The sequence below is a fragment of the Accipiter gentilis genome, chromosome 24, assembly GCF_929443795.1.
Source record: "Accipiter gentilis chromosome 24, bAccGen1.1, whole genome shotgun sequence".
Classification (NCBI taxonomy): Eukaryota; Metazoa; Chordata; class Aves; order Accipitriformes; family Accipitridae; genus Astur; species Astur gentilis.
The window spans coordinates 22,069,280-22,087,270 of record NC_064903.1 but is presented as its reverse complement, the minus strand read 5'-3'; the positions used below and the strand labels follow the sequence as shown (position 1 = coordinate 22,087,270).

General features: G+C 39.8%; 2 protein-coding genes across 4 annotated transcripts in view; both read left to right on the top strand.

The window, feature by feature from the left end:
- LOC126050252 (connector enhancer of kinase suppressor of ras 2-like) overlaps positions 1 to 4,819 on the top strand; it is a 214,815-nt gene extending 209,996 nt beyond the window's left edge. The window contains exon 24 of the mRNA XM_049827892.1: positions 123 to 4,819. Within this exon, the coding sequence (XP_049683849.1) occupies positions 123 to 338 (216 nt within the window). The 3' untranslated portion in view covers positions 339 to 4,819. The remainder of the gene's footprint in view (positions 1 to 122) is intronic.
- Positions 4,820 to 9,927: 5,108 nt separating this feature from the next.
- APOOL (apolipoprotein O like) overlaps positions 9,928 to 17,991 on the top strand; it is a 29,211-nt gene continuing 21,147 nt past the window's right edge. For all 3 annotated transcript variants that reach the window (XR_007509475.1, XR_007509474.1, XM_049827920.1), the window contains exons 1-3: positions 9,928 to 9,993; positions 16,255 to 16,359; positions 16,970 to 17,089. Coding sequence is in view for 1 of the 3 variants with exons in the window: in XM_049827920.1 (XP_049683877.1) it covers positions 9,982 to 9,993; positions 16,255 to 16,359; positions 16,970 to 17,089 (237 nt within the window). In the remaining 2 variants the exon portion in view is untranslated. The remainder of the gene's footprint in view (positions 9,994 to 16,254; positions 16,360 to 16,969; positions 17,090 to 17,991) is intronic.

The following is a 17,991-nucleotide window of genomic DNA, read 5'->3' as shown; positions in this document are numbered from 1 at the left end:
AGTGTCCATAGTAGTTTGCCTAGCACTTTGCATTAAAATGAAAGAAGAAATAAAGTGCCAAAATACAAAATGTGGCATAAACTTCATTTTGACATGTACTGTGTCTTTCTGGAATTTGATAGGCGAAGGAAGGGGACCTCACAGTTATCAACAGCCTTCTGGATGATCCCAACTTAACATCAAAGAAGTTTAAAGATTGGAAACTAAAGAACTATGAGTTTTTCCTGGACATTTGTGAGTACAGTGCTGCTGTGAAATCTCAAAATGGAGCCTCTGAACTTGCAACCTCAGCACCAATGCTGACACATACACACTCATTCATTGAAACTCACGTGTGACAGGACTCATATCCTGAATAATTGCTGGGTGCCATGAAAAATTGAATAAAACAAACACTGTAATATTTATTGATAATGTACTCAGCAGTACTGTAAATAAGTTGGGTAAGAGAATAGTGCCACAGGATGCCTACTACATTGCATGATAAGACAATAATATTCTTTATGATTTTTTTTGTTTGCTATTATCAACCGATGTCCGTATCAAGCTCTGCATTAGAAAGAAGCAGTGCAGAAGTGTAACTGAAAATAAATACCAGTATATTTAAAGTACTGTACGAAAACTAAGCTTGTAGTATGAGCTCCTACAATCATTTTATATATTTAGATATATATAAAGACATATCTATGTATATAAAATGTAACATGGTAGTTGACATTTACTTTTAAAATGCCCTAAAGTTCACGTCTTCACACATTTTTTCTTAAGAAAAATATGAAATGAAAACATAAACACATTGGCCACTCTTAGAGATGAACGTTTATTTTTGCGACATTTCCAGGTAGTGACCATCTTTGCAAATAAAAGGACAGAGTTATCAAAATGTAAACTCAATCCCTATAGTGTGCCTTAAAATGTACACTGTACATCTAGCAAATAGATCCCAATCTGGCCCTATGGGCATACTGTACATGCCATTTAGATACTGTGTTTGTAACATACTGTGCCTGCCTTTAAAATGAATGAATATAAGCAAGCAGGTGTGGCACAGAGGTTCAGATATGAGTAGAACAATGTTGGTTGTTCACTAATGCTGCAACTTAAACTGATTTTAATATAATTTGAATTATTTCATGGTGAAAGAAAAACATCTGCACTCAATATGGTACATACTGCAGGTTTTCATAGCTTCTTCACTGTGAATTTAAGTGACACATAACTGTGAGTCACAAAATTCAAAAAAGCTCTGATGCTTCAAGGATGAGAATTAAGTTGAAAAAAATCCTGAACTAATCAATTAAATTCTGTGATAGACTGACATCTAGAGCTGAGTAAATTCTTCAAAATTATGTAATGTCTGGCAATAATTTTTAACTGTTAGTAGTACATTAGCAAGTGGGTGAAGTTATTCAATACATCATTTGAAAACCAATCTGTATTGATTGGTTTGGGAAGACACACAAGCCTCATAGTGTATTTCACATCCTTGCCTGGATAAGAATGATTTCTAAGAATCAGATTTTGGAGAAAATACTTGTATTCTTAGGGGAGGGGGGAGAGGAGATTGCTCTGAATGCTATTGAACACAAATTTCAAACACCCATTCACAATTTTCTTTATGCTTGATAGAATATTTCTAGAAAGCAGAACAAAGAGGATGTGAAAACAGCTGATGTCATTTCACTTAAACACAGATATTCACTGATAATTTTTTCACAAGCTAAACCTAGTTGTCTCTCACACGTCAAGAGCTGTAGAATTGATACAGTTCAATATAATATAGGAAAAAATGTTATCCCAATGAGGTCCTAGTATCGAGGAAGAAATGTAATTATTCACAAAGCCAGAACTGGGTGAAGGTATCCCATTTATTTAGTTCAGTCTCCACAAAGCAGCTGTGGTGGGCTTGACCTTGGCTGGCCACCAGATGTCCATCAAGATGCACTCACTGCCCCTCCTCAACAGGACAGGGGGAGAAAATAGGATGGAAAAGCTCGTGGGCTGAGATAAAGACAAGGGAGACCACGTACCAATGACAGTCATGGGCAAAACAGAGTTGACTTGGGGAAAATTAATTTAATTTATTGCCAATTAAAAATACACCTGTAGAGTGAGAAACAAAGACAAAACTAAAACCACTTTTCCCCACCTCCCCACTTCTTCCCAGCCTCAATTTCACTCCTTCGTTCCCAGCTTTTCCACCTCCTTCCCCCGCTCAGTGGCGCAGGGAGATGGGGAATGGGGGTTGCAGTCAGATCATAACACTTTGTCTCTGGTGCTCCTTCCTCACACTGTCCCCCTGCTCCAGTGTGAGGTCCCTCTCATGGGCTGCAGTTCTTCAAGAACTGCTCCAGCATGGGTCCCTTCCATGGGGTACAGTCCTTCAGGAACAGACTGCTTCAGCGTGGGTCCCCCATGGGCCACAGTTTCTGCTAGAAAACCTTCTCCTGTGTGGGCTCCTCTCCACGGGCTGCAGGTTCTGCCAGGAGCCTGCTCCTGTGTGGGCTCTCCATGTGCTGCAGTTTACTTCAGAAATCACCACCTATTGAGGTGGGGGGTCTTCCACAGGCTGCAGTATGGGTATCTGCTCTGGTGTGGTCCCCCATGGGCTGCAGGAGGACAACCTGCTTCACCATGGTCTTCTGCACAGGCTGCAGGGGAGTATCTGCTCCGGCAGCTGGAGCACCTCCTTCCCCTTCCTTCTTTACTGAGATGGATGTACACAGAGTTGTTTCTCTTACATTTTTCTCACTCCTCTCTCTCACAGCTGCTCTGCGGCGTTTTTACCCTTTCTTAAATAAGTTATCACAGAGGCACCACCAGCCTCCCCGATGGGCTCAGCTCTGGCCAGCAGCGGGTCTGTTTTGGAGGCAGCTGGAAAGGGCCATGTCCAACACAGGCGCAGCCCCTCATCTTTTCTCAGAGAGGCCACCCCTGCAGCCCCCCGCTACCCTCTGGCCATGTAAACCCAATATAGCAGCTGAAGAAATACAATTCAGATTTGGTTTTTGCTCTCATTTGCACTGGCATTTATTTGAACCACAGTAGAAGCAGCGATTAAACAAATAATCGTCTATAACAATGTAAGAAGTTAGTAGTAGAGAAGTATTACTGACAACTGTTTTGAGTTCTTTGCATCACACAGGCAACTGAGCCACAGCAGCATTGCAACAATTGCATAAGATCATTTAGATAGAACATACAACATGAAGGCATATTTGGCCTGCTTCAACAAAGTAATCAACCCTATGCTTAAGAATCACTGAAGACAATGGCTCCTTCCTTAACTGCACGCATCGGAGCTTAATCGTATTTCCATTGAAGTAAATGGCAAAACTCCAGTGATTTCAGAGGAGCAGGATCACATTGTATATGTTTTGCTTGAATATTAAACATGCACTTCACCCTGTCTAAGCACCTGAGGTAATAAAAAAGATACAGGAAATAGAAAACAACAATTTGCCACCACAGGTTTCGCCAATATCGGAGTTGCAGTATTCATGCAAAACATAGAACTAAATTGAAATGTATTTACCATGTGAACACTGTAGTTACTTGACAACTGAATAGCAGAAACATAAATAGAGAAAATTTGTCTAGCTTTTCATATCAGATCTCTCAAAGTTATATATTTCACTATTTAATAGTAGCCTTCATATAATGTGGGAGAATTATTATGCAGTGAAGCAAGCAATGGGGTAAATTATAGACTCCATTCAGAAACCAATTCATACTATATGTGCAAGCAGTGAGAGATGGTCACCGAATTAGTTAAATGGGTTCGTGAAGAAATTCAAACATGCCTTTTGTTTCAAACCCAAAGATGGTTTGTGCTTTCATAATAAAAAGATCTATGTGATTTTACAATAGCTTTCCAAAAGGATTTCAAATGCCACTGTATTGTAACTCAAGACAGAAATTACAAGTGTCCACTGATTATATTCGATGAAGTCTCTAGTAAACAATGAAACAAGCTATTTATCTTCTAAAATGCTATGTATAGATATAGCTGAAAATGACAAACATCATTAGGAAGATACATTTCTCAAAAATAACACAAATAGTAAGGAAAATAGACAATCTCGATTTTAGTTTCTGAAAGTTAAAAAACTACATTTCTGACATATGAGTAGATGAGATAAAAAGTTGAGACATATTTTGCTCAGCTTATCTTTAGAATCTTTCATTGTCATGAGTTCATCTTTTCTGAAATTCTGGGAGTCATGAGGCTGTAGTCTGCTCGTGGAGAGCAGTTCTCATCAAATATGATTTGCACTGAGTAGTCAAGATAACTTACTTAAGAGATTCATTAGGTGAACGGAGAGGCACTGGAGAAATTTCCTATAATGGGGTTAAGATTAATTGGGAGAAAAGTTTGAAAGATTTGTGTAGCATTGCTTATGCCTTAGAGCTAGCAAAATCTAACTGTTAAATTAAGCAATACAAAGACTTTATTCTTTCACAAATGTCAGCTGGCATTTGAAAGTCATTTCACGAGAATTTTGTCATACTTGCATGTGTACCCAACACCATACTACAGCTCTTCCCTCCGCACCACCAGTTTCTTCTGTCTGGATCTAGGAATTAATCTAGCTATACTATAGAAAGTAATGTACAAAATCACCATAGCGCAATTATTTGGAATTTCACAATCTTTGAAATAACTGGAATACAAAGTGCAATACAGATACTGTATTTAAAAATCCCTGCACCAAATCCTGCTTACGTATTAAAATATGTCAAATTCTACTGGACTGAAAGGTACTTAAACACACTGTACAAGGCAGCTGAAATTATTACAGTAGTTTTGATCCCATATAATGTCTTTGTTGTTGAGTTCATCAAGGGAAACAAACAGCACTGGTACAACACATTTATTAACTTCCTAGATTTCCTGCCTGAATGCTTAGACAAAACTTAGTTCTTAACACACACAACTATATGAAGAGATTGTTTGGATGTGTTTTATCTGGATCTTATTAAAGCTAGTGTCTTCCCTCAGAATTCCTGCAGGTAGAATGTCCCTCAGCCAGCAGAATTTATTCTTTGACTCCACAAGCTTCATCTTTTTGTTACTGGCCATTTTTTATTATAACTGATATAATGCTCTCCCTAAGCGACTGATTCCCCTCCTTTTTTAACACTATTCTATATTCACTGAAATCTCGGATCTTTGAAAGCTACCTTAGTAGCTATCTCAGCAGCACTTCTTCAGAAAACTGAGACCTTTTTTCTTGGTTTCATTAATTTAAGTCAACTTTCCTGAGCTTACTCTAATTGACATGAACAAGAACCAAAGGAGGAGGAGGAGGTTCTCATCAGTCTGTATGTCCACATTCTAGAATCCAAATAACACAGAAATACTGAGCCCACACTCTGTGACAGCACAGGTAGGATTACGTTTGCCCTCACAGTAATCAGCCCACGTTGGATTGTATAGGGCGTCTCTACCCTCCGTACCACGGGAGGTTGCTTCACTTCATTGGCAAAACCACCCTGCTGTTTCATCAGCTTCTGATACAGCTCTACTTTCTCAAACACATCATGAGCGCTTCTCGAACTGCTTTAGCTCTATAAGGAAAGACTAATCAACTAAAAGATTTTGGAGGATGAGATTTTCCATCTTTTCCAAGCAGGGAATTCTAAATATAAGTTGGTTAATATTCAGATCTAGACTGCTGTCTTTTAAGCTAGAAATGTAGTGCACCACTTGCTTTTTCCAAGGAGAAAGAAATGAGTGTTGCAGAGAATTGCTAGATGTACACGGCCACTTAACTTCATTCTTACTGTCTTCAGCAGTTATAGCCAAAATACTCAGTCTCTCATCCAAGGTTTTGTGAAGGATAGTAAAGGTACCTTTGAAGGCATTGCTTTACAGAAGCATTGGGAAGTGCTAAACCTCATCGAAAATTGTAGAATTCTACTCCTGACCTTTAGAAGATTTCACTTTGAATGTTAATAGGACTTCTGGAGGAAAAATTAAGAACCTGGTAGAAACTGTTTAAGTTAACACAAATCTGAGGAGAACTAATAAAATTCTCGTAATTCCTATTTTTGTCTCAAGTAATACAAATCAGACCTAAGACTATCACATAGCTTATTTGCCATATTCTTTCATCATTTAGTCTTGTCTTCCAAAGTAATAAAGGCATTCTCTTCTGCAAAAAACTAGTGGTACTTATGACCAAGGATATATATCTGGGGATTGTTTACATCCTGGTAAACCTTGGCTGTTGGCCCCTTAAGGTGGGACAGCTCTGACAGGCAGAGCTATTTTGTGATGTTTCACCAACGGTTTGGACAAACTCTTCGTGCAGTTGGGGCCAAAGTGCTTCAAAGGTGGGTTGTTTAAAACAATCCTTGGCTAGGGCAAGATGCAGCACAACTGATCAACAAAACTTAAGCCCCATCTGCAATGCCTCTCAGCTATCCCCAAAACTGCAATACAAAGGATGCCTACCATACAATTATATTTACAGTTTAAACACTTAATCTCCTTGCGTAAGCAAATCTTGTATCTCTACAGAGATCCTGACTACTGTCTCTGACCCAGTCCTGGAGAGATCCCTTAAGACAGAGAGCGCAGGTCTGTTTGTATTACTGGGCCTCAGCCCTGAAAATACCATTTATAGTACACCCAAGTTGCTGCAGCGTAATGTTAGAGAAGTAAACGGTAACTTGGTCTCATAAAGGATTTTTAATTTGTCCTTAGTTTTCACAATAGGGAAATTGCGTGTTTCTAGGGAAGACAGAAGGGCGCAGCTTATAGCAATGCCTTTTTGCTTGGGAGTGTAGGTTTGTAGATTTTCCACATACCACATGCCTTAGAACACTGAGGTTAAATCTTATTAGAGACAATACATCATCTTCCCTGTTGCCAAATGATGTTTATTTACCAGTAGTACAAAAAATGGGTAATAACAGGAAAGATTGAAGAAGCAATATTAGCTAATTCATTTATATTAAGTAATGAAAAGGTTTTTTTCTTCTACAATGTTTCCCTCATTAAAGCTAAGGTTCAGAGTAGCTTTTTCAGGCAAGCTACTGTGGGGATAGGTTCCCCATCTCCTCTTTGCTCAGACGAATTCACACTGTGTGGCTGAGGCTCTCAGTGGGCATTAACTGGGCATGCATCTGAAAATCAAACCTGAGCCATATCAGTTGATGAATAGAAAATACATTGTTATTTAAACAGAAACTAGTAAATTGTATTTTCTTGGTTGATTTTTAAAATTATTTTCTTTGCTCCCATTACATATAAGCATAATGTACTCCTGATCCGTTCCATTCACTAATGTGTAGGCAGGTGACTCTCTATTCTTGATACAAATAGACAAAGCAGCATTTTTTTAAAGCTTAGTTTTTGCGTTTTACAGGTTATACCATACTTCCACATTCAGAAGGAGGATTACAAATAATATCGTTTAAGCTTTTAGCAGTTTTTGAGATAGCTGATATACTACTGGGACCTACCTACCATATTCATTCTTAATGCAGGCCAGACAGTTTATTTTTATCAGACACATACAAGTGTTAAAAGTGACAATTAGGGACTTTGCTGTATGCATTAATGCCACTGTATGAGCAGTATTTCAAAGAAAGCAATGTTGTAAAAATTACAAAATCCATCAGCAAACTGTTGTTTGACCAGCTAGACCCTCTAGCTTCTGTCCTCACATTTCTACAATATTGTTCATTCTCGGGCATTGGTGAGGGTATCAATACAGATCTTTTTACTAACTGTAAATGCATCTGTCTGAATGCTGCAGATTAAATAAGGACACTGCATTATACATATTAACACCATTGCATTTTTTTTCACTAGCAACCACGAAACAAGTATGTCTTAACAAATCTTGTTCACTGGCCAAAATACCAGTAAGACCCTGTTACCAGTTAAGACTTCTGTTTTACTGAGAAACAAGGATTTCAGCTTAAAAATCTGAAAAGAAAACAGGTTAGGATATAAGAGAAATGCACTAGTATTAAGAAACTTTTTACATTTGACACATACTGTATTACAAAGAAAAATATCCTTGTAAGACCATTAATTGCTGGGCCATAGGTGACTTCTGTCTAGTTTACTAAAGTAGCTAATAAAACTTGTATAGAGAGCCTTTTTTAGATAATGCTTATATGTATGAAAATGTATGACACCCTTGTACTATGGCTTGCACTTTACTTGCATTAAACTGTGAAGTAGGCTGTAGTAATGTCTTTGTATATTCAGGGGTTGAAATACCAAAGCACTAGAGTATCGTACTGCTGGTGTTCAACCTGTACTGTTGATTAAATCTGAACATGCTGACAATGTGTATTTTGACAACCCCACTAACTTAAAATCTTTAGCAAATAATGCTATGGGGTCTCCATGGTCTTTGTTTCTTTGTAAATATAAACATTCTTACTGTTTCTGTAGCAATAGGAGGTTATAAACCAAACTTTCACTAGGACTGTTTTCAATAACAACAAAAAATCTATAGCGCCTTGTATAAAAATCATGGAGACTCCATGACCTGTGGGCATTTTTTGTTTACAAGCAGTATGTATATATGTATTAGACGCAGAACTGTTATTTATCACAAAGTTATGTTGTGGATGATTCTTTCTAAAATAAATATATGTTTTCTGTCATTATGAGAAATAAGTATTTTAGAGCCATCTCGAAAAGTTTGAAGTGTAAAAGCTTCAAATATGCTAGTATATCTTCCATGTTTCAGCCTTGTTTTTCTAATCAGCTGTGAGATGAACTGAGAGGTAACGGTAAACCACCTGTCTATGCCAGGGAAAATGTCTTTGAGTTGTGTCACACTTTAGGAGCATTCTGCAACTTTTCTATAATCACCATCTCACTTAAGCGCTTTCATGAGCAGATGCTCTACCGATACCGTAGTAAAGTCCCTCAGCTCATTGATGCTACAGAGAGAGAAAATTAACTGCTCTAGACTAATACAGGTAAAACTAGGTTTCAACCCCTGGATAATACAGTATTTCTTCAGTTTCACAACAGTATTTTTAATTTTATACTTGTCTATGTTGAAAGATGATCCAATAGTTTATATAGGCAATGAACATTAGGTTTCTTTTTTCCCCTCTTTTCAGATGAGTTCTGTGTGAATTACTGTAACCGGCTGCGTTTTTTCTATCACAGATTAACTTGTTAACTTTTTGTGTGTCTACAACGAAAATTTATGAATGGAAAACTTCACTGTGTGTTGCTCACTGGGCATATACCTCATGGTACATTGCACAGACGTGTAAGTTGTAAGTTGCACTGCAACATTAAAAAAGGAACATATTGCTCTTTTTTCAAAGATATTAACTTATTTAAGAGATATAGTCTGTACATTATTAAAAAGAACATTTATTCTTCCTAAATTCAAACAAAGCTTTTCTTTTGGGGGAAAAAAAAAAAAAAAAAAAAAAGGTCGTAAACTTCAGTTGTAAATTTGGACTTCAATAAACGAATTACCTGCACTTAAATTTTGCCTGCGTTCGCTAGTCCCCGTGATTACGGAGCGCGGCGAGTGCCGGCCGGTCTCCCCCGACCCCGCCGGGCCGCTGCCCCGGCCGAAGCGGAGGCAGGTCGCGGGGGATTCTCCCTCCGTTCCACCTTTTAAAATGGCGACGCTGGGGATTTGCGCTTTTTCTGACAGAAAACAGAACGGGTACGCCGGTTATTCTGGAGGAGGTGTCGGGGGACGACGACGGGACGGCGTTCCCTGGGAGCTAAAAGGAAGACAAATAAACGGAGAACCAGACGTGAGCTGGCCGCAGGACCGAGGACTCCGCCACAGCGGTCGGCGAGCTGCCGGCTCTGCCGGAGGCCGCGCTGTCCCTCTCGCTGTACCCGGCCCCGGCCCCGGCCCCGTCGGCCGCCGCCTCCCCCGTCGCCTCCGCCCTGAGGGCCCCGCCGGGCCCGCCCCCCGCGCCGGCCGCTCGTCCCTTCCCTCTCGCCGTCGGCGCGGGGCGGTCGCTAACATGGCGGCGAAGGTGAGTGAGTGAGTGAGTGCCGCCTTGCGTGAGGGAGGGCGGCGCCGCGGCGGCTCCCTCGGCTTTGGGCTCCCCCCTCCCGCTCACAGCCACCCACCGTCTCGGGGGGGGGAAGCCGGGGGATGCCCCGTGGGGTCTCTCGCGGCTCCGCCAGCCCTGCGGGAGCTCCCAGAAGAGCGCGGCCCACCCGGCAGGCTCGCGTCCTGTCAGAGCCGGACTGCCGGGCCGGCGGCTCCGCGCCTCGCCGGGCACCCCGCCGGCTGAGGAGAGGGAAGGAGCCCCTTCTGCCGGCGGGTCACACGCCGAACTGGCCGGTCGGGGGGTCGGAGAGGAGGAGGGCTGGGAGTGCGCGGGGACCGCAGGGCGGGAAGCGGGTAGGCCCACCGGGCCGTTCGGGGTGGTGGTACCCTGCACGGCCCTTCCCCGGGGCTGAACGCGGTGTCGGCTCCGCAACTGCTCTACTCCGGCGGGGGGTGGGGTGGGGGGTGGACTAGATGGTCGTAGTGCCTCGGAGCGGGGACATCCCTTCAGCCTGTAACCGAGGGCTCAGGTGAAGGGGGAGTAGGAAAGTAAGAGGTCTCCGAACTGCCTTCTCCGTTGCAGAACTTGAGGTAGAGAGAGCTGGTCCGAGACGGTGGTTAAATCCTACAGTAGGGACTAAAAGAAGTATTTCTCTTCTGGTTGTTCGCCATCTGATTACAGCTTCTGAAACGCCTTCTGTTCCTTACTCAGGAGATGAGATGGCAAGATACTCGTTCGGTAGTAGTATTGTGAAGTGTGGTGGTGTTATGCATCAGTAAAACGAGGGTGTTAAAATCATGCTCTTGGAGACCAACGGGGTCACAAGTATCAAAAATATCTTAATTGTAGAGGTAGTGTCTTTAAACAGGGAAGAAAAGCGTGCCCGTAAAGAGCTAGGCTTTCTCTCAAATACTTAGACAAGTTTTTCAGTTTTCGTAGTCAAATTGATGAATAGGTTGCTCTCACGTGAATCTTCATTTAAAATATGTACATATCTGCAAAGAAAAAGATGATGCAAATGAGGACAGCCAAAGGAATGAAAATGGAGCATTTTACCTTAGTTATGAGACAAGTACCTGAAAAAAGAAACCTTATTTGGCTTCACTGTATGCCTAGGTGATCGTGAAGTAGTATATAGTTTAGTACATAAATTCGAGTAATTCAGTACCTTTAGTGAAGTGACAGAAGTTTGTGCAAGTTTTATTCTTCTTAAGTTTTCGCTCTCTGTGGGTTACCGTCTGGCAGACAAAGATGAAAAACAAATCTGTGGGGTGTCAGTAAGTTGAGGTGAAGTGGAAGGATGCTCTCTTCCACTCGTGTGCTGTTTTTTTGTAGCTGTCACTAGAGATTTATAAAGAAATACATATCCAAATTAAAGTACTGGATTTGGCCTAGAAACTTCTGACAATTGTCACATCTCATGTAACTTCTGGGAAAAATAAAAGAATCTGAGACAGTTTTCTGTTCTACCTCAAGACATCTAAATGGTAGCAGGAAACCATAAACCCGTGCCTCTTATTCCTTGAGGAACAGCTCTCCACTGAAAATATGACATGCAGTAGCTGCTAAAATTTTAGTCTTATTTTAATCTGGCTAGTAGATTCTGATTTTGTGGTAGAGAAGGCATGGCATATATATACATACACACACATACACGCATCAGGTTTTTGCATATAGCGTACTCCTTTGATTACCTGTTTTTGTTTTGAGGCTCGTTCCTACCTTCAAGGCAAGCTTCCTTATTTGTGCTCCAATTCTTGAAGCAAGTATACAGAATTACAGAGTTTCAGTTAGAAACAATACTTAATGTCTTGGAGATTAGCATAAATTAAATATATGGTTTTATTATGCTTTAGTTTGTATTCTGCATCTTTTGAGTTGAAGATAGGGAATTCTTTTTAGTGATGTAGCTTTTTAAATTTTTTTTTTATAGAATCTGTATTTTTGATCTTTGATAAGATTCTAACGCTTTGAAGTAAATTGTTTGAAATCAATGACTTAAAGCCGAAATTATCTGGGTACATTTGACGGTTTTATATTTTGATTAGTTTTACTCTAGCTCTACTAATAAAAGGCATAGCTGTAACAATTTTCTGCTAGAGATCATATAATACATTTCTTCAGCAAATAATTGCTGTTCAGTCTTCCCATCAAAAATAATGCCATGTCTGTTAGTCCGCACTATTTAGTGCTTTGAAATAACCAGTGTATTTCTCACAGGCTTTTTATGCCTGTGAGAAGAACCAGCGTATGGGTGGTACATATTGCAGCGCGATGCCAGTGTCAGTAGCATGGCACTGGTGTTAGTGGAAATCTTCTCTTACCATTGACCTCCCGTCCCCGTCCAGAGCATTGCGGCTGATAATTTCTAATATCTGTAATTCTGGTGATGTTTAGATCTATGTTCATATTGAATTTGTCTCCAGAAGATGTCATCTGGGCTCACAGCTTTATGGCTGCTGGTATTTACACCTGGTGCCATTAGGGATTGAGTGATTTTCTTTTGTTAGTTTCATAGGGCTTAGGTCAGAGCATTAAGTCAGATAAAAGCAGAACGAGTAGTAAAATGCAGAGCAGCTGTTGAACTATTTCAATTTTTAAAAAAAAGGTAAAATATTTCCTGAATTCATTAAAAAACATTTTTGGTTTTGAATCAGTTACTGACTGATGTTCTGGAGTCATTCTACTGGTTGACCATGCAATTCTGGCATTTTTTACAGCTCAAGCTTGTTGCAGATGTTTTTCTCTGTACTTCTTTCCTAGTCTTTGATATAATTACATGATCCTGCCATTTCTTAGTTCTCAATAACTTCTTTTAGAAGACTTCATAGGTAAAATATCTTTTAATTTCTTTAACTAAACAGTGGATGATTATCCTATTTTTAATACGTAATATCCTTTGAAGTAATTTTAATAAAATAATTTTAATAATAAGAAACAACTTGGCTAATTGAGGTATTTTCAATATACCTAGTCATTAGATAAAGGAAGGGGATAGGCAACTCAATGTAGTGAAGCCTCTTTTTATGTAGTCAAGGTGATGTTGCTTTTCTTTCACCCCAGTTCTTTGTGATTTCAGTGGAAAAGAGTGAAACCTTCTTGGAATAATTGTGCCAGCATAAATGTTAGATAGTACAGCTGTTCGCTTGGATTTTTAAATATTTATGCATTTGTCTTCAGGCATCCAAAAGTAAAGCAATTACTGTCAGTCAGGAATTGGACCAGTTTCATCGTTCCTGGTATAGCTTTCTCTTTTACATTTAGCACAATATACTCTGTTGTGACTCTTTAAAATGAATTAATCAAATTTAAGTGAACAATGTAACGTTTTCATGCTTTCTCACTTCTCACTTTTAAATTTTATTTTCCTTCTGGTATCTACTGAAAATTGGTATGTTGTCGTGGTAGCATCTTGTGCTGAAACAAGCCATCTGAATTACAATACGTTTTAAACAGTTTTCTTTAATAATTCTTCAAAAATACTGAGGACGGATGTCCCTTTGTAGGTAATCTCCTGTAGCTCAGACTGTGGCGTTTTGCTCTAAGCAACGCTATCAGAAAGACAGTTACTGTGTTAATTGGTTGATATTTTGGTTAGTGCCATCCTCTCTCACCTATTTTCTGTGTCCTGGGGCTGTTCAGTGCTAGGAGAGCTGCTCTCCTGTGCTGGGCACAGCTGAGACAACAGAGCCTCCTGGTGACTTTTTCTGCTGAGGTGGTCATGTTAGGCACTGAAAAGCCAAATGGCAAGTAGTCCTCAGTATAGCAGTTGTAACCTAAGTTGTACTAAGTGTGTTAGATCATTGATGTTTAAGGTTAAATAACATTATATGTTAAACCTTTTGTCAACATGTGACTAACTGAATTTTTTCACAATGCTGGTCAACGCACGTGATATCCGCGTGGCCGTATTTTCACATCTGTAGGACTTTTTCTCTCTAGGTTTCTGGAAGTGGTACGAGCTTCCATCTTCCTTCTGACCGTGTCTGCGCTTGCCAGCATAGCTAGGTCAACGTGGGAAAAACACGGTTCTTTAGTAACACAATTTTTGGTATCTCCCCTTCTGCCCCACTCCAAATCCAGACATGGCGTTGGCTTAACTTGCAAGGTGTCTGCTCCTGCACCTGTGTGCGTGTAAACCCTCCCTCCGTCCCCAGGTGAGGAAATGGGCGACAGCTATCCCAAGTTCTTGCCTTTGAGTCACTGCCCTGCCTGTCAGCCTCTGTGGGAAAAGGAGCTCACTCAGCCTCTGCTTTTGTTCTGTCCTCATCTCCCCTGGCTGGGACTCCCGATGCAGCAAGTTCCTCGGAGTCGTATCCCCAACTTTCATCCAGTGACCATGTCTAGCAGTTCTGTATCAGTGCCCCCCGGGCCTCTTATACTTCATCTGCAAAGGTAAAGTCGTTTGGGGTGTCACTGTTGTAAATTAAGAGAATAGTACGTGCTGGTCAGCATGGTCGCGTTTACAGTGATGGCTTTGCCAGCTGAGGGTTGCCAGCCTAGCTGTGCTGGAGTCGCACGGTTTTTTGACGCTTCCAGCTGACATAGCTGTGTTAACGAAAATGTCGTAATGTCAACCTGGCCTGAAGAGAAAAAGAGGTGGGGTTCTGTTTCTCAAAGCAAAATGAACTCAGTCCTATGCATTTTCCTACCATTTCTATATTGAAGAAAAGCATGAAATAAATAGTAGCCACTAGCAGACTTTTAGGACGGTACCGTAATTACGCTGACAGGAAGGTTTTATGCTCCAAGGAGAGGGAAGGGGCACATTGGCTGTATGTTAAGAGCAGGAAAACTATGTATTAATAGACCGTTACTGTAGAGAAACCTTAAGTAACCCTTCCTCCCCTTAGCCCCCCATGCAAAAAAATGCAAGTGAAGAATCATTTTTAGCTTTATCCTACAGCTTTCAGCTCTGGCATTGTCTGCTTGCCCCTTCTTTCATAACAGTCCTCTCTCTCATCATAGCAGTGTCCTCCTTTGTTCTCCTACGGCTTTGTGTTTCGTTGTGATTGTATGATCTGAAAGTTTTGCTATGATGATAGCATGGTTTAGTAGTGATGGTGTTTTGCTGTCTTGAGTAGTTTAATCTGCATGTGATTGATGTCTGATGAACCTGAGCTAATTCAGGGTAGTGCTTTTGCCTTTATTCATGTTTATTTTGTTTTCACTATTATAACTAAACGCTATGGAGCAAATCCTGCTCTTTTGACAGGGTATTTCCAATTGAAAGCTGAGGTAACAATGAGGATGAAGTGGAGTTTTATACTAGGGATTTAAGGTATTTCCCCAAATCAAGTTGTTTTTTCCCTGCTTTTCTATTTTTCTGGCACTCTACCACCATCATCTCTATGCAGATCCTGGGAACATTTTTCATATTTTAAAAATAAGTTTCAAAAATGTTTCAGGTGAAGAACATAACAGGAAAGTCTTTATTGATATAGAAGAAACCATAATCTGCCAAAGTTGCAGATGCTTTAACATGTTGTGGCAAGTTTGGTTTTTTTTAATATATGGCATGCCAGCATGCTTAATGCCACTTCTGACTGGAATCTTAAAGCAGTAATTTACGGAAGTTCACATATTTGAGTTTAAACTTTGTGTTATATACGGTGTTTTCTTTCCAAACTAATGTTCTAAGTAGACATCAAGCTATCATGACTAAACCTGTATTCCTGTAATTTACTTTGTAACATATGTGATTCGAAGGGTTAAGCAGGTGATTCTTAATTCCAGTTATTGCTATGTATTTTCATTTATTGTTGACATGCAGTTATTCCAGACAGTGGTTGAACCATTCTATGAATTGGACAGGAGATAGTGTTTTTCTGGTGTCATGTTAGTCATAAATGTAAATAAAATAGAGGTGCTTTTTGCTGAAACAAGAGAGTTGTTCATTGACTTGGACTACCTGTATGTTGAATAGATTAGAACTTAAATTTACCTTAAGGGATGATGGAAGCATCAACATGGCTTTGGACACAAAATTCTTCCTGATATTTTAGTCATAACCGCCGGTGGTGGTGATCTCTAGCTTTTTCTTTACCATTGTAATTTGAGAAAATCTCTGTCTAAGACAGAAGAGGTTTCTGAAAAGTATACTATTTTTAAAAGTTTTTAGAAGTGACATGTTTAATTCCATATTTGATCAAGCATAACACAAGAGTAAAATCCAGATTTTACTGGAGTGAATTTTTTATTTCTGCATTAAGACTCCTTTTTTTCATCTGTCTGGCCCAGGTGGCAAAGCTGGCAGCTGTTTCTTCTGGTCTGCCATTTGCAGGTATTGCTGTATATGCAGCAACAGAAAAGGAATCAAAAGGTCAGCTGGTGAAGCCAAATCAGGTAAGAATCTTACTGTTTGTCAGTCTTTAAAATAATACTAGAAGAATCTGCAGAATACCATCTCTTTCTATTGAATTATATTACCCAGTAGGTAAAATACATAGCTAAGTAATATGTGATAATAAAAATTACCTCCTGAATAACTGACCACTATAGCACAAATAAAACATGAAGTGTTACAATAGTTAGTAAAGTTTTATCTCATTTTCATAATTACATTATATCCAGACCAAAGCCAGAAAAGATAGAGTATAGTACTTACTGATAATAATAGTCTTTTTCTATTGTACAATTTCTAGTAATAGATTTATGCATCTTCCAACTATTCTTGCTCATGCGTTTTCAGAATACAAGATATTTTTATCATACTCAGTAATTCTACTTCTTAGAACCTATATGTTACTTTCAGTTTTCATTTCTAAAGAATTAACCTTGAGTCACACTTGTGTAAAGTAATTTTGTTAATATAAAAGCGTAATTCAGTACAGAGGTTTTATTTGCTGTAATGGGAACACTAAGGATTTGCAGTCTTGAAAAACACTATTCAGTGTAAGTACTAATCAGTACACAAAACTATCTCCCCACAGTACAGTTGTGCTTTTCTTTCCAGCTTCCAATTTACTGTCCGCCACCTCTGAAATCAAAATACATTGAAGAACAGCCTGGTCACCTGCAGAAGCAATTTTCTTCAGTAAGACAGGCAACCGGCCGCTATATTGGATGGTGCAAGGTAAGAAATACCTGCATCCAAAGTTTCCTGTAATTCCTGACAGCCCTAGACAAAAACATTTTAAAACCAGCATGCTTCACCCTGGAGTTGTTTCTTTGCAGTTCCTTCTGTTAGCAGACACCTATAGTTTAAGATGCAAAAATGAACCCTTTTTTCATTTTTCTCTGCTGTGCTTGTAACGGGGAACCTGTGCATTCTCCCTGTTTTCCATATCAAAAGGCAGTGAGATCAAAGAGGTCCATTTCGATCAATGCTGAACTGGATCTAGGCCAACCCACAACGTCAGGTTCAGAAGTCTCTCTTGGTTAACTTCTACAGCAAGAGTTACGTAGGTGAATTCTTGCTAGCAGAACTTGACAGCATTTAGGAGTCTGAAATTCCAGGTGCAGTTCACGGAGAGAGCAGGCTGCTTCCAAAAGGCAGGTTAAAAGACCTGATGTAGGTACTTTAGGAAAGACAAACTGAGTGCATCCAGTATAACTGTTAAAGCAGACTGTTACTAACTAGTCATCAAAAATACCTTGCTATTTGTTATATCTGTTACTGAATAGTCTAAGCATAGATGAAAACGCGATGCCTGTCAACATTCTCTTTAACTGCTGGTAAAGGACAACTTTTTACTCTCGTTGTTAGTATAAGGCATTTTATGCTTGTACTTTTCTCTTACAAACAAAATAGACGCTATTATTTGAAAAAGGCAAGGAAATCAAAATATCTTCCTGTATTTTCTGTAAATTTTGATTCCATTGGTCTGTGAAAGTTTTGTCAGTGACTGCATAACTGAAATAATTGAGTTATAAATCTGTATCAAACTTTTCCATGCCCTTAATCAAGTGAGTGTTTCGGAGATTGACTAGCAGTGACCTCTGGTGGTACAAATTCTGTGTTACCGCAAACAAATG